Source organism: Sminthopsis crassicaudata, chromosome 2 (assembly GCF_048593235.1).
Source record: "Sminthopsis crassicaudata isolate SCR6 chromosome 2, ASM4859323v1, whole genome shotgun sequence".
Classification (NCBI taxonomy): Eukaryota; Metazoa; Chordata; class Mammalia; order Dasyuromorphia; family Dasyuridae; genus Sminthopsis; species Sminthopsis crassicaudata.
The window spans coordinates 162724088-162739290 of NC_133618.1; the positions used below are offsets into that span (position 1 = coordinate 162724088).

Sequence of the window (15203 nt, forward strand, 5' to 3'; positions counted from 1 at the left end):
ATGAGGATGATGATAGTAATAATAACTGGCATTTATGTAGCTCTAACATCTATTATCTCATTTGAGCCTCACAATACCCTGAAGGTACTACAAAATTGCAGATGGGTGAGTGCTGCTCCATTCTCAAAAAAATGGAGGGGGAAGGGAAAAAAAATGAAATCAGTAAGCTGTAGGCCAGTAAGCTCTCTTGAATTCCTAGTAATGCTATAACAAATTATTTAAAAGATGGTTACTAATACCTACAAAACAAGTTATGCCAGACTGATCTTAATACCTTTTTCACAATGGTATTCAACTAGAAGGACAAGAGAATGCTATAAAGTTTACCTAGATTTTATCAAGTATTTGAGAGACAATCTCATGTTTTTCTTATGGAAAAGACAGAGGGATGAGAACCAGAAAATAGTAAAACAAGCATACATTCAGAATTGTTTGAACAGCAGAATCCAAAAATAGTCATTGATGATTTGGTGACAGCTTAGAAGCATATGTGCAGTAGAATCTCAGATTCTGCATTTTTTCATGTGCTGTTGAACATTTTTATCAATGACTTAGATAAAGATACAGATAGCATGTCTATTGTTTATCAGATGTCACAAATTGGGAAGGAAAAGCAGTATACTTTATGACAGAGGCAAATCAAAGATTTTTGACAAGATGGAACATTGGTCTGGATGTAGTAAGATAAATTTAATAGGAATAAACATGAAGTCTTACACGTGTATTTTCAGAAGATTGGGGGCAGGGAATCTGGACACTTTGGATGTGCAAGCTCAATACAACTCAATGTTATGATTTGGAAGTCAAAAATGCTAAGTGTAGTTTTTAGAGATAAGGGAGGTGATAGTCCCATTGTATTCTGCATCAAACAACATCTCTTTCGTGTACTGCATTCTGGGTAAAACATTGATAAGGTAAAGAATATCTAGTAGAAGATTATCAGAAAGGAGAAGGGTTTCAAGCCCATGCCACATGAGGATTGGCTGAAAGGCTGGAAATCTTTAGCTGGAGAAAAAGAAGATTATAGGCAAACTGAAGGTGGAGGTGGTTATAGATTTCTTCAGATAATTGAAAGGTTGTCATAAGGAAGAGAGATAAGATTTGTTTTACATGATGCCTGACAGCAGGACGCCATGGAAGTAGCCAAAAAGAAAAGAAAAGAAAACAAAACAAAACAAATTTAAACTTGATTAAGATGAAACTTTCTAACAACTGAAGCTATCCAAAAGTAAAATGGACTGCATCAGAAGTTAATGGGTTTTTCCTTTCTAGGGGTGTTTAAGCAAAAACTAGACAACTACTTTTAAGTTTTGATATGGTAGGAATTTGAGGTATCAGATGGACTCAAAGACTAACCCTTTCTAACTCTGAAATTCCATGACAATTCAAAATGTTTGGAAAACATTTTTCTATGCTATGATGTTTGGAGAGTTGGCTTTCCAGACTGCTGTGAGCTATGTATTACTCATTCTTGCCTTCACACATTACTCATGCTGCTCCTCTTCCTTCAAGGTCCTCTCCATCTTTGCTGCCTACCTACTTGCCTACAAGGCCAATTTCAAGTCCCATTTGGAAGATTTTCTTGACTGCATAAGCCTGATTGATCTCCTCCTCCCATACCACAAATTATCCATTTTGGTGCTGAAGCTTTATGTTGTTCATATATTTGTCTTGTCATTCAGGTAAGACCATAATTTCCTTGACTGTAGAAACCATCCAAAAGTTCTGTATTTTGAGATAGAATTTACAATAATCCTGGACACATACTAAATGTTTATGATTGACTGGCTGTCTCATGCTACAAGACATAATGGTGGGTCTTTTTCTTTTTAATGGTATTTAATCAAGTTTCTGACATCCGCAATAATCATAGGACCTGCAAGGTACACTTGGTAACTTACAAACTGGGAATGAAGTCTTTGCCTTTGTTTCAACAGGTAGTATTCTCTAGGCATTGTACTATACTGTTGCCAAGGCAACAGAGTTCAAAGAGACACAGGAATTGAAAAGCCCATTGTTTTACTGTCAAGGCTTCCCAATATAAGATAATGCATACACAGTCTTGGGAAGAGGATGCAAAAATCAGCAGTAGAGTTACCTAGGAATTCTAGGCTTTCCTGTTCCTCCCTACTCCTCCCACTGGTGCCTTCTCTTTGAGACAACCATCCATCTATTCAGTATATATCTTGTATGTACATAATTGTTTGCATGAGGTCTAGCCCATTAGAATGTGAAATCCTGACAACAGGGATGGTGCATATGCCTTTCTTCCATAACTTTGTAGCCTGGCATGTCAATAAATCTTTAATAAGTATTTATTGAGTGACTATTCATTCTGATACAGAACTCCTTTAGATTAAAAGTAGATAGCATTTCCAAAGTAGTTAACCAAGGTACTGATCAACCTCTGTGTTCATCATTCTTAGCTTCTTTCAAAACAAACTTTAAGGTTTGGGGGGCAGGGGAAAAGAGGAACAGAAGAGAAGGAAGTTGTTTTAATAACCAAGAAGCATTTTCTGCTAAGCAGAAATGATTTCTGCCAGCCCCATTCCTCTCATTAGAGATTCTCCAGATAACAATTTCCTCTTTCAAAGTACAAATATGCTGAGAGGGTTAAACTTACTATTAAAATGACTATTCACACTAGAAAGCTGATTGCTTTAATAAGAATTTAATAACAGGTGATAGCCACACAGAGGAAATGAGAATTTTGATTGGGAATTGAATAAGGGAAAGGAAGGAAAGGCTAATTTTGAAATATAAGACAGCTTCAAGGGACAAGACCAGGGAAGGTGGAAGGAGTGGGGGCTGGGAGAGAAGGCAGAATTTAGACATTTAAGGAAACACATAAAGATACTTGGTATTTAAGGGATTGGAGGAGATGGGGTGCCAAAAGGTAGAGCAGGAGGGGGAGAGAGAATGCTAAGAACAAATTTTTAAGGCTTTGTCCTTTACTTAGGGCCTCAAGAACATGAGGGGAGAGGGGTGGCACTAAAAATCATCTCAGCTATTTAGGCACACTTTAGACACCAGAAAAATTGTGATTGTCTTTTAATACTTAGAAAGCAGCGGTAACACTAGAAAAATTATATAATAACAATATACATAGCAGCATGGCCAAATTTTCTCTTTTACATGTAGAATATAAACAAGCAGAGAACATAACTAAATTAAGATTATACTTTAGTAAGGGCACACAGACATCAATAAGAGAAAAAAAGAATGCTGGACTTGGAGTCCAGAGACTGGCATCAAATCCTGCTTCTGAGACATACCAACTCTCTGATATGCAGTCAGAGACCCACTTTTCTCAGCTGTGAAAAGGGCATAAAAATATTTGTACCATACTCCTTACAGAGTTGTGGAAAAGATACTTTGAAAACCGCAAAGGACAATATGCTATTATATTAAAAACTTTATTAACTTTTCCACATCTAAATGCTTCCAAAGCACAAAAACTACTGATTTTTTAAAAAGAAGCATAGGCACTTTAATTGTATGTAAATAATTAAATCACAACCATATTTTTAAAAAAGTTATATTTATGCTACAAGTCAACAAAAGCAACCAAAAATTCAATATGGAAAGAAATGTATATTCTAATAGAACCATTGAAGATTTCCGATGCATCATTGAATGACTAAAGGTATTTTGTACATGAAAGGGAAATTTATGCAAATCATATTATTTCAGAATATAAGACTATATACATTGAACTCAAAATAAAAAAAATGGAAAAGCTGGTGAAAAAAATTGGCATGCAAGATATATATTCAATGATTCAATTCAATTCAACAGAAACAGTGACAGAGCATGTTAAGACCATTTAATGTTCCAGCCCTGGGCTTGGTTCTGTGCATACAAAGAGAAAAAAAAAAACCACACACACACACAGTTCCTGCTTTTTAAGAGTTTATAGTTTAAAAGGGGAAAACCTGAATGATATGCATCCAAATAATGATAAAAATAATAAGAGATAAAACACTATAGAGAATTTTGAAGACAGAGAAAATATTCCACTAATAAAGAACAGGGTGATGAGAGGACAAAGTAAGAAGGCTTCTTGGAAGAGGTAGGATTTCTCATTAAAAGAAAAGGATTTTGACCATCAGAGATGAGGGAATATATTCCAGGATTGGGGGAAGACAGAGGAGAGAGAGAAAACCTAGTAATCCTGACTAGTTTAAACAGAAAGTCCATGAAACACTTGAAGCAATGTGAAATAAGACTAATAAATTAAGATAGAACCTATATGCTATGACTTCTTACATAAAACACTCTTCCCCCAAATTAAGACATCCAGTCATAAAACACAACTATAAAATTCCTAAAAGTCTCACTTTTTAAAGGATTTAAAATCTAAAAAGGAAAAACATAATAGTTTAAAAGACAGGGCTATTCAAATAAAATTAATATGTAGAAATAGTTTCTAATTCAAAGAGCAATTGTTAACCATGCTCATTGATTAGCACCTTTAAATAGAGAGTAGTTACAATATGTTGTACATCTGGGAACTTAAATTCCCAACTAGGTAATGTCTCATTTATCTTCCCATATGGCCTCTAAAAAAACTGAATGGAGATCATTTTACAGAAAAACAAAAAGTCCGATCTATCTAAACACAGAAATCAATAGAAACAGAGCCAGGAAGACTGATCTGAACTTTAGAAATAATTATAGATTTACAAATATTTTTACTTATTAATAAGAAAGAGAAGATTCTCTGGGTTGGATGTGGGGATTTAATTTAGTTTGAGGAGGCCATGGTGTTTCTCATCAGAAATTTCAATGTCTGTAAATTTCTACTCGCAGAAGAAGTCAATGTCCTGAAAAAGAAATAATAGAACTCATTTTAAAAATAAAGTTTAAAAAAATAAGCTCTTTAGAAGATTGTTAAACCAAAAATGCCAGGCTTCAATTCATAGTCTTCTGATTCCAAATGTAGAGAATCACAGGTCCCTCTCACATTCAATAATAAAAATTTTCAAAGAAATTTTAAGCTTTCTAGTAAGTATTAGGTGATAACAGTGAATAGAGCACTAGGTCATGAATCAAGAAGACCTAAGCTCAAATTTAACCTCAGACACTTCCTATCTATGTGATGTCAAGCAAATCACTTAACCTCTGTTTGCTTGCATTTTCTCACCTATAAAATGAGCACCAAATATTATGAAAATAATAATTGTAAAGAGTTAGCATAGTGCTTACACATAGTAAGAGCTAAATAAATGCTTGTTTCCCTTCCTTCTTACCTATTTCACAGATCTCTCCCTTTCTCTTAGCTTAATACTGAAAGCAAACAACAGGTGAGAGGCAATCTTGGAATTATTAGAAAATGGTCTTAAGTTACTCTGCCCAGCAAGCAGCAGGCTCCCTCCTGGGAAGCCCATTTCCAGTCTCTGCCAGCAGAATGACTTTCTCCGTGTCCAAACAACAACCTTGCTGAGTTAATGAAAAGGATTTTTATTCCTGCCACTGGGTTATTGGGCTCTGGGACCCTGGAAGGGATACAGCTGTAATTTCATACATAAAGCAGAGTCTGTCTGCCTCAAAATAAGGCATTCACAGATGGTTTCAAAATACTTTAATTTTCTCAAATACAGTATGTGGGTTAATCACTTCTTTTTCCTTCACTATCCACATAAATAAATAAACCCAGCTACTGGACCTGTTTCAGAACACATGGCTTATGTAATGCTATTTGTGGCTTTTTCATAGTATCAGCAAACTATCCTTTTTTGTCTAAATCTGTGATTTTATTGGTGTAAGGAAATCTAGGTATGAAATCTCTATACAGAATCAGATAGGTAACCTGCCTATATCTTACAGATCATAGATTTTGAGCTCAGATAAACTTAGAAGTTCATTTTATAGATAGAGAAAATTAGGTCCAGAGAAATGCCATGAATTGTCTTGCGAGAACTGAGTTAAGAATTGGCAGAGCTGAGGATGAGTTTCAAGTGTTCTAATTCCAATTCAATATTCTTTCCACTATACCATTTGAGTCTTAGAGAGTTGTCTGGAGATAGTAAGGGTTTAAATACCTTGCCCATAGTCATTCTAGATTTGCCTAATTTTTAGGCCAGTCCTCATAGCTACTATAACATACAATTTTTTCTAATCTATATTAATAATACATATGCATATGCATTTAGATATGGGTCTTAAAGGTATGATGTTTGTTGATAACAGTAGAACTTCTAATATCATATCTTTGTCATATGTGTATACAATATGAATAAGTATTAGAATTAAGCATTAGAAAAAACAGTTTTCATAGTTAAAATATTGCATAGTTAAAATATCCCATGTTTGTACAAGTATACATACATACACGTTGTATCTATGGACATATGTCTTATATGTATATATGGTAAAGTATATACATTTTTGTCAAAACAATATTAAGTAGAGATAATACTATGAACCTAAGGCTATCTGTGCCATTAACATGACTATATTTTCATAGAACTACATGTACTTTTGAAAGTTGCTTACCGTTGTTGGAATTTCTTTGGTTGCCTCTTGGTAGACATGTTGCTCTTTGACCAAACTGCTGGGAAAATACCCTACAATTCCCATTTCTTCTTCATAATGTTCACCATATACCTGAATATTGAGGACAATAATTATTATACATGCTGCTTCTATTTGTATTCACATTTCAATCAATTCATTCCCTTATGTGTAGATGCAAAGCTAAAGAGGGCAATTGGAGTTTATCTAGAGTCCTAAGGCTAATGATAGATTTCCCCAAAGTAGCATGCATGAAATTAGCAGCATGTATCCCTGTGTCTATAACAGTCACACAACTGAAATGATTAACAAGATCTGTTGGCTAAAACTATAGGACTTTTCCTTTTAACATTAATTAACTTGCCTTTTTCCCTCCCATTTAAAAGGCTCTTATATTGTAGGCATTTCCTACGATCAAAATCAGTATTTTGGAATCTGATACTAAAATGGACTGTGATAATAGTATTTGGCTTGATAGAAAAGGACAAATATCTCCATAGATTTGGTTCAAAACATTAGTTTTCAATTTTGTCTGGGTGCAGACTCTTTGAAGAATCTTCACAGAAATTTTCTACTGCTTTAAAAATCTTTAAAAAAAACTAGAACTGAGTGATATGGTATCGTAGACAATAAGCCCATGACATCAAAGATGGTTAACCTAGAGAAGAGTATCCTTTGGTGCATGCAATATGACAGCTGTCTTCACATGTTTGAAGGACTGTCCTCTGCAAGAGGGATTGGTTTTATGTTCTGCTCAAGAGCAAAACTAGAAACACTGAGTTCAAATTCCAGGGAGATAAATTTAGGATTTGAGGGAAACTTTCTGTTCATTAGAGTTATCCTTAAGTAAAATAGGCTGTCCTAGAAGATAGTCCCCTCACTGGAGATATCCAAGAAAAAGTTAGATGATCATTTATTTGGTTATATGGCACGGGGACATTTTGGGTCACTTTTAGGTCAAACTGAGAGAAATTATGGAATAACAGAAAGTTTTTTGTACTGTGATTCAGGAATTCCTTTTCTGTCGGGAAGTCCTTTGTTGGGAAATCCCAGTCTGTCACTTACTAGTTGGGTGATGCTAAGTAAGGGATAATTTCTCTGAACCTCAGTTTTCTCCTCTGTAAAATAGCTGTAATAATACTAGCGGTAACTATCTTATAAGGTAATATGTATTGTTCATTAAGGAGATAAGGAATGCAAAGTATCTCACATAAAATACTACATAAATATCAATTCTTCTTATTATAGCCTCTGGTATTCTTCAAATTGAAGGAGTCTATGATTCAAAGTTGATGCTAAAGATATGCTAGGATAGAAACCAAATATAATTAGGGACTTGCCCCAGTGACTGCACCAATCAACTTCTTCAACCTTTTTGAAATAAAGTCAAAACCAAGAAGGGTACACTGATTTCCCATGCTGATAAATAATACTCATATCTACATATAGCAGTTTAATATTTCCTGACAAAATTTTGTCTAGACAATGAATGAGCTGGGAAGAGACATTTGTGTGTCCCAGAAAAGGTTTAAAATTTCAATCCCTGGGGTTGCCATCCATCAGACTGAGAGAATTCTCATATAAAATATGCAGCTTGATTTATCACAAAATAAATACCTACAAACAAGAGGGGGTAGAATTATCTAGCATTAAAAATGCATCCAGTATAAAAATTGTAAGATGTGTAACTCATTGCACTACTCCCTCACCATTCTGCCCTAAACAAATGCTATTTTATCCACTCTGGCCCTAGTTTAGTACAGACCTATATTGAGTTTGATTCTGTATTTGTCTATACTTTTATATAGAATAGTAATGAATATGCAAAGAAAAATGGTTTTGCATTCTGTGAAATAATCTGATAGCATTCAATATTGACATTTATCCTGTTGTTAGTATAGTTTAAAAAATAATTAGTTTTTAATTCATCAAAATTAGACAAATTCACCAAAAATAAACAGTAACAACCTTACATATCCATGATTGTGTATAATAAAATCTCATCTTACACTTCCAGCCCAAAATTCTCCAGCTTCATTTTCCTTCACTAGTTTTGAATAAACATAGATCTGCTGCCCCTTTTTAATGTTAATGAACCTACAGTCAGGGGCATTATAATCATCTTGAGCTTTAGCAAGGGAAATCGTATCTGGGGAAAAAAAACATGGATACATTTAGTGCATATATTATATTATAATAAATACAAAGTAGTATTAAAATACTACTGAACTTAAGTTGACAAATATCAAATATAGGTCAGAATTTACATTATACATCCTGCTTAAATCACAAATAACTAAAAGGAAAAAAAAAAGCTTCACTTGGCAGAAAACTTAGCAAAATATATCCCCTAAAAGAGAGAAACTATTTAAAAGGTCAGAAAAATGCTAACCAAGCATACATTGGACATTTTTCATTAGAAAATACAATTAGATTTTATGCAAATAAATCCACATTCAATTATATAGTGCAATAATGTGAAAGGCACAAAATAATCCTTACAGACACACTCTTCATCAGCACAGAGCTTCTTTGTAGCAAGTTTGTCCATAAAAATTCCATGCACACTACAAGTTGCTAGAAGAAAGAGAAAAAATATCCTTGTCATAATCCTTTCCATTGTCTTTACTAGTACCTCTCACCATTAAATGTGGATCAGCTTCAGTAGCTCCTTTCTTTTATGCAAAATCTAGACATCTGGATAAATAATCTCAACCAATGGGATGTGAGGCTAACATTCCATTACTTTCTTAGCTTACGCTAAACTCTGTGGACTTATTTAGAAAATATAATCTCCTCTACCTTTTCTTTACATAGATATGTGATTTTTAAAAAAGTGTTAAATGACCATGAAAAGTTAGAATATTATTTAGGGGGTTGAATATTTTTAAAATATGCATTAAAGTAGCAATTTTGCCCTAAATTCTTTACAACCTGCTACTTACATTCAAATGAATTTATTGTGAAAATATATAATTGGAATTGTTGTTCTTAAATTAAAATTGGAGGACAGTAATGTGTCACAAAAAATGTTTAGCCTTCCAATAATTCTTAACTCATTTATATTGTGCTTTAAAGTCATTAGGACATGTAGGTGATACAGTGGATAAAGCACTGGGTTTGGAATCAGGAAGACTCATCTTCATGACATCAAATACAGCCTCAGACATTTACTAGCTATGTGACACTAGGTAAATCACTTAGCCGTTTGCTTCAGTTCCTCATATATGTAAAATGAACTGGAGAAAGAAATGACAAACCACTCCAGTAACTTTAACAATAAAACCCCAAATATAGTCACAAAGAGTTGGGCACACATAAAATGACTGAACAAATTAAGGTTATCATGTCAAATCAGCAAGCATTTATTTATCACTTACTTTATGCCCAGTACTGTCCTAGCACTAAAAGATAGAAAGAAAGGCCCCACCAAAAAAAAAAAAAAGGTCTTACCCTCAAGGAGTTCACAGTCTAATGGGTGAGACAAATGCAAGCAACTATGTACAAAGATATATAAGGGATAAATTGGAAATAATTTCTGAGAGAGGCACTAGCATTAAAGGGGATCAGGAAAAATCTATAACTTTCTGAAATAAATACAATGTATTTCAAATTGGATGTCCTAGAGACCTCTTCAACTCAAAATGTCTAAAACTGCATTCATCATCTTTTCCCTCAAATCTTTGCTTCTTTTAAACTTTGCTGGTTTTGTCCCCACCATTCTTTATGAGGTTCATTACCTCAGCATTACCCCCACATTATGATCAGTTGCTCAATCTTGTCATTTCTGTCTTCATATCTCCACATCTATCTACACATCTTATTCTTTACTGACACAGCTCAGGTCCTTGTCACTTCTTTACTAGATTATTGCAAGTCCCCTAGTTGATGTCTCAAGTTTCTTACCCCTCCAGTCTGTCTTATAAAATGCTGCCAAAATAAAAAATTTTTAAGTTCAGATGTGAACATGTGACTCCTCTACTTGGTCTCCTCCTGTCTATTTCTTCCTATTGCCTTTAGAATAAAATACAAACTCCTATATTTAGCTTTTAAATCCTATAAGACCTAACCTATCCTTCCAGACTCATTGGACATTACTTCTCCTTTCATACTGCAATCCAAACAGGACTTTTCTTACTAGTTCTACCATAAGATACTCCATAACTTATTTCCATGCCTTAGATGTTCCATGAATTCCAACCTTGCTTGCACCTACATCAAAATCCCTCTATTCTTTCAAGATGTAGCTTAAATACTACATTCTTCACGACACTTTTCCTGATTACACCCAACTACTAGTGTCTTCCCTCCCAATATATCTTGTATCTATTTTATATTTCTTTATATTTATTCATTTTATATTTATGCTGTATTTGCTAATCAATCAATAAACATTTATGAAACACCTGCTATGTATGTACTTCTCTCCCCTTCTTGGTTCTTGAACAGGGGGCACTTAGCACAGAACCTAGCGTAAATAAAGTAGGAGCCTAATACTTTAAAAAGTCAGAAATTGAGGTCCAGAGAAGCTGATTTATTCATCATGATCCCATGTGTTCAACAGTCTTTAAACTCAGAGAATTTTATTCTAAATCCTGTGCTTCTTTCCACCTCACAACTAAGACAAGGGTTTCAGTTAGCCAATTATAACACATGAAACTGTCAGTAATACCTCCCTTTACCCCAGTTTCTGGCTTTATCCTTATTTCTGGAAACCTTTGAAAAAAACAGTTTGAAATATACTAAACTACAAGGATGGGACTGAAGTCTTGGAGCAGGCTAGCATTCCAAATACTTATACTATACGGAAGAAAAATGGCTTGAAGTATGTAACCCTTTCCTTTTTATCTAGTTCTTCCTCTTCCTGGCAGCCTAGATTTCCCATTGTGTCCTCCTTCCAATCTCAGGGGATGAAAAAGTTTCAAATGAAGACATACACACACACACACACACACACACACACACACACACACACACACACACACAAAGGACCCTTATCCTAGGGCATTTTAAAATTTATATTTCCAAACCTTTCTGTAGTCAGAGGAATTCTACAAAGCAGTATTGTAGCATGATATTTTGCAATTCTTTAAGCTACAAGTAGAGATAAAAAGTATAAATCAAACTTTCATGTATCTGGACAAATAATAGCAATAATAGCTAATGTTTACATAGTAATTACTATGTACTAGGCACTGAGCTAAGGGCGTCACAAATTTTATCTCATTTGATCTTCACAATAATCCTGGAAGACAGATTGCTGTTATTACTACTATTAAACAGATAAGAAAACTGAGGCAAACGGAGATCCAGTGACACAATTAATATGCAACTAAGGGTAGATTTGAATTCAGGTCTCTGACTCTAGGCTGACTACTCTATCTTTAGATAGAGTATGTAGTTAATTATATGTTGTCTCTCCCATTAGACTGATCTCCTTGAGATTTTTATAGCACTTAGAGGTTTGCAAAGCAATTCATAAATATTATCTCAGTTTGTTTCTTCTTCCTACCCCACTTCAAATTCTGGAAGATAGGGACTATTATCCTCATTTTACAAATGAAACAGGCTAGGTGAGTTCCATTTCTATAAACTGGTTGTCCACAAAGATCTAAATAATCATGAAACCTAGTCAACAAGCATTTTCTAAGTGCTTACTATGTTGCCAAGCACTATAGCGCCAGGGATACAATTTAAACAATTAAATTCTTGTTCTCAAGGGATATACATTCTAATATGGGTGAGAGAAATGCTGTTAATGTCCAGTCAGGAGAATAATAAAGAATGGTTGGTCTGGAATTTTCATCAAAATGGAGATTCTGGAGGAACTCTCAAATGGGAGGTGAGGGTTGTAAGGCAGAAGAATGTCAACATGAGAAAGTTACAAGGAAAAGAGGAAACTTCCAGGATAAGAAGTAAACTCAGACATGGTGATTTTGAGCTAGAAGCAAATCCAGGAGAGAAATGAAAATATGAATTATCCTATTCAACCTAACATTTATAGGCAAGTCTGACAAATATAAGATTGTTATTTTGAAAGGTACTTTTAGAAATGATGATAATATGTAGGTGACAAATAGGCAATGGAATTACCAAGCAAAACTTTATCTAAGGGTGTTTTAGCTAACAAAAACAATAACAAAATTTTAACTCTGAAGGCCAAGAAAAAAAAGGCCAAGAGAAAAAAAAAGGGTCATAGATGAAAGGTGTTAGTGATTTAGTTGTAGAGATGATTGTTCACATGCCCCTGATCAATCCCCCAAAAAAGTGGAATACAGAATTTGGATATTAGACAAGAGTTTGGTTTTACTTATACTGATATGGGTTATAAAGAAGTAGAGCAAAATATCTGGAATTTCCTATCCATATATATGGAAAGAAATCTGACAAATGAGCTGTAGCCCCAGCAGAAGTATAGTCTTGGCAAATTATATTTATTTTAGTGATTTATAGATTGACTCTTGAACATCTTCCTCTGAAGCTTCCAGATTTCCTCCCATATCCTGCGAGCACAAAACTTTTCTTCCACACTTAAGAGAATCAGCTTCTATGCCAAATGCTGTCTGCCACTGTCTCTAGAACCAAAAATGTGTCCCTAACCATAGTATTCTTCACATTTGATGTTCTTTGGTAGAATGTGGGCAAGGAACCTGGTTATAATCTATTAGACCCCAGAGTAAACAGCTTTAAAAACCTGAAAGCTTAGATTTTAAAAATGGAAAAATAGCGAGACTTACAGAAACTTCCAATTTCACGCCTCCTTGCCCTTAAAACTCCAGTCATTAACCTTACTCTTGGAAAAAAACTTATGACCATAACATGGCAATGGCCTTATCTTTTTTAAGTATTTCATAGGAGGTGGTTTGGCTGAATATATATCCAATTCTTTTTTTTCTAGTCATACTGTACCCAGGAAAATGACTCCCAGAAGTCAGCTATAGACTGAGAACTCATATGGGAATTGGCAATCCTCACAAAACTGTAGTGGCAAAGCAAAGGTTCCTATTTGAATAAAATTTTCCTCTAAATTTAGAGGGAAAAAAAAACTCCATTATATGAAAGAAACTTATCTAAAGAAGATGAAAATAAATGTTTAATGTTCTATTAAGACATAGCTTGGTAGAACAATGGATAGAGTAGGCCTCTGGTCAGAAAGATCTGAATTCAATTCTAACCTTGGATACACTTAGGCTGACCAACTCACCTAGCCAGTTTCATTTGTAAAATGAGGATAATAGTTCCTATCTCCCAGAATTTGAGGGAGGGAAGAGAGAGGAGACAAAATGAGATAATATTTACGAACTGCTTTGCAAACCTCAAAGTGCTATTAAATCTCAAGATCAGTCAAATAGGAGAGACAACATACAAATAACTGCATACAAACAAGATATAGACAGGATAAATTGAAGACAGTCTCAGAGGAAAAACACCAAAATTAAGAACTGAGAAAGGTTTCTTGTAGATGGCATTTCAGCTAAAACTTAAAAGGAAGCCAGGGAAGGTAGAAGTGAAAATGAGGAGGGAAACAAATCAAAAAGTTATGGCAATAGTCTTGGAGTGAAAGAAGAGACTGGACAATATTGGTGGGAGTGTCAGAGGGAAAAAAAGGGTCAGAGATGAAAGGTGTTAAGAAGGTAAAACTGTCAGGATCTGGCAAACATGGGGTGTGAGTAGGAAACAGATTTTGAACTAGTATAACCAGGAAAATGGAAGTACTTTCAACAATAATAGGAAAATTAAGAGAGAATAGAGATGAGGAGATTACGTTCAGTTTTGTACATGTTGAATTTAGGATGTTCATGCAATATTCAAGTGGCCACATCTATTAGGCAGTTGGAGATACAAGATTAAGAGTCAGGAGAGGTTATTTTGGACAAATACATGTGAGTCATCTGCACTAATTAAATACATGGGAGCTAAGATCTCCAAGTGAAATAATTATGTCTACATAGTTGGGGTTAGATAGAAAAACTCATGGGAAATGAGAAAGTTGAGGAAATGGGAAGGTGAAGTAGTTGGGAGTAAGAGGGATATCAATATATGTTGAAATTCCCTAGTAGGAAGGTAGGAGGTAAGGAGGAAAAACTGATCCAGAAACTGAACTCTTTGAAAGAGGAGAATATCCTGAAGGTCAGTAGATAACAGCTAGAAGAATTAGGTGATAAATATGACTTGAACATCAATGAAGCAGAGTCTGAAGTGGTCATGATGAGGAAGGAGTAATCAAAATGCCCTGCTGAGTTTAGGGAACTGGGGTGTCTGAATCTAAGTGCCATCAGTGCTGTAATAGGCAGCCAGAAAAGTTGCGCCATCCAGAGGGACCTAGGTTTCAGTGAGTGCAAGTCAGAGGGAGTAGAAAGGAAACAAGATTAAGATGAAATCGAATTTGTTACCTATAGAGCATACCCTAAAGAGGGAAAAAAGGGGGAGGAGAGAGTGATGGGAATTAGTGTAAAGAGGGGAACAAGAAACAATGGCCCTCTATGGGATCACAATCACTGGGATGGAGTGGAAAGGACCATTTGGGAATAGATTAATGGTTGAAGAATGAATGTAGGTAGATTATCACTGATTGCAGGAGTTTGGCCTTAGGTAAAATTGTCACACGACAACAGACAGCTGTGTGTGGTTGGAACATGGTATGGGTAGAGAATGCCCATACAGGGCAACACAAGCCCAGTGCAGCT

At 34.9% G+C, this 15203-nt stretch overlaps 1 protein-coding gene across 1 annotated transcript; it reads right to left on the reverse strand.

The window, feature by feature from the left end:
- Positions 1-4692: 4692 nt before the first annotated feature.
- OTOR (otoraplin) lies at positions 4693-9216 on the reverse strand. Its single transcript, XM_074285049.1, has 4 exons — positions 9019-9216; positions 8526-8665; positions 6499-6609; positions 4693-4826 (listed from the first exon to the last, which is right to left on the reverse strand). Exons 1-4 carry the CDS (start codon positions 9134-9136, stop codon positions 4803-4805), a joined length of 393 nt encoding a protein of 130 aa, XP_074141150.1. The 5' UTR covers positions 9137-9216; the 3' UTR covers positions 4693-4802.
- Positions 9217-15203: the final 5987 nt, after the last annotated feature.

Coding starts and splice junctions, on each gene's coding strand:
- OTOR (XM_074285049.1), bottom strand. CDS start 9,136: ATGGAAAGGATTATGACAAGGATATTTTTTCTCTTTCTTCTAGCAACT. Junction 8,666..9,018: donor TGCTGATGAAGAGTGTGTCT/GTAAGGATTATT, acceptor TTTTTTCCCCAG/ATACGATTTCCCTTGCTAAA. Junction 6,610..8,525: donor GAGAATTTTGGGCTGGAAGT/GTAAGATGAGAT, acceptor CTCAATATTCAG/GTATATGGTGAACATTATGA.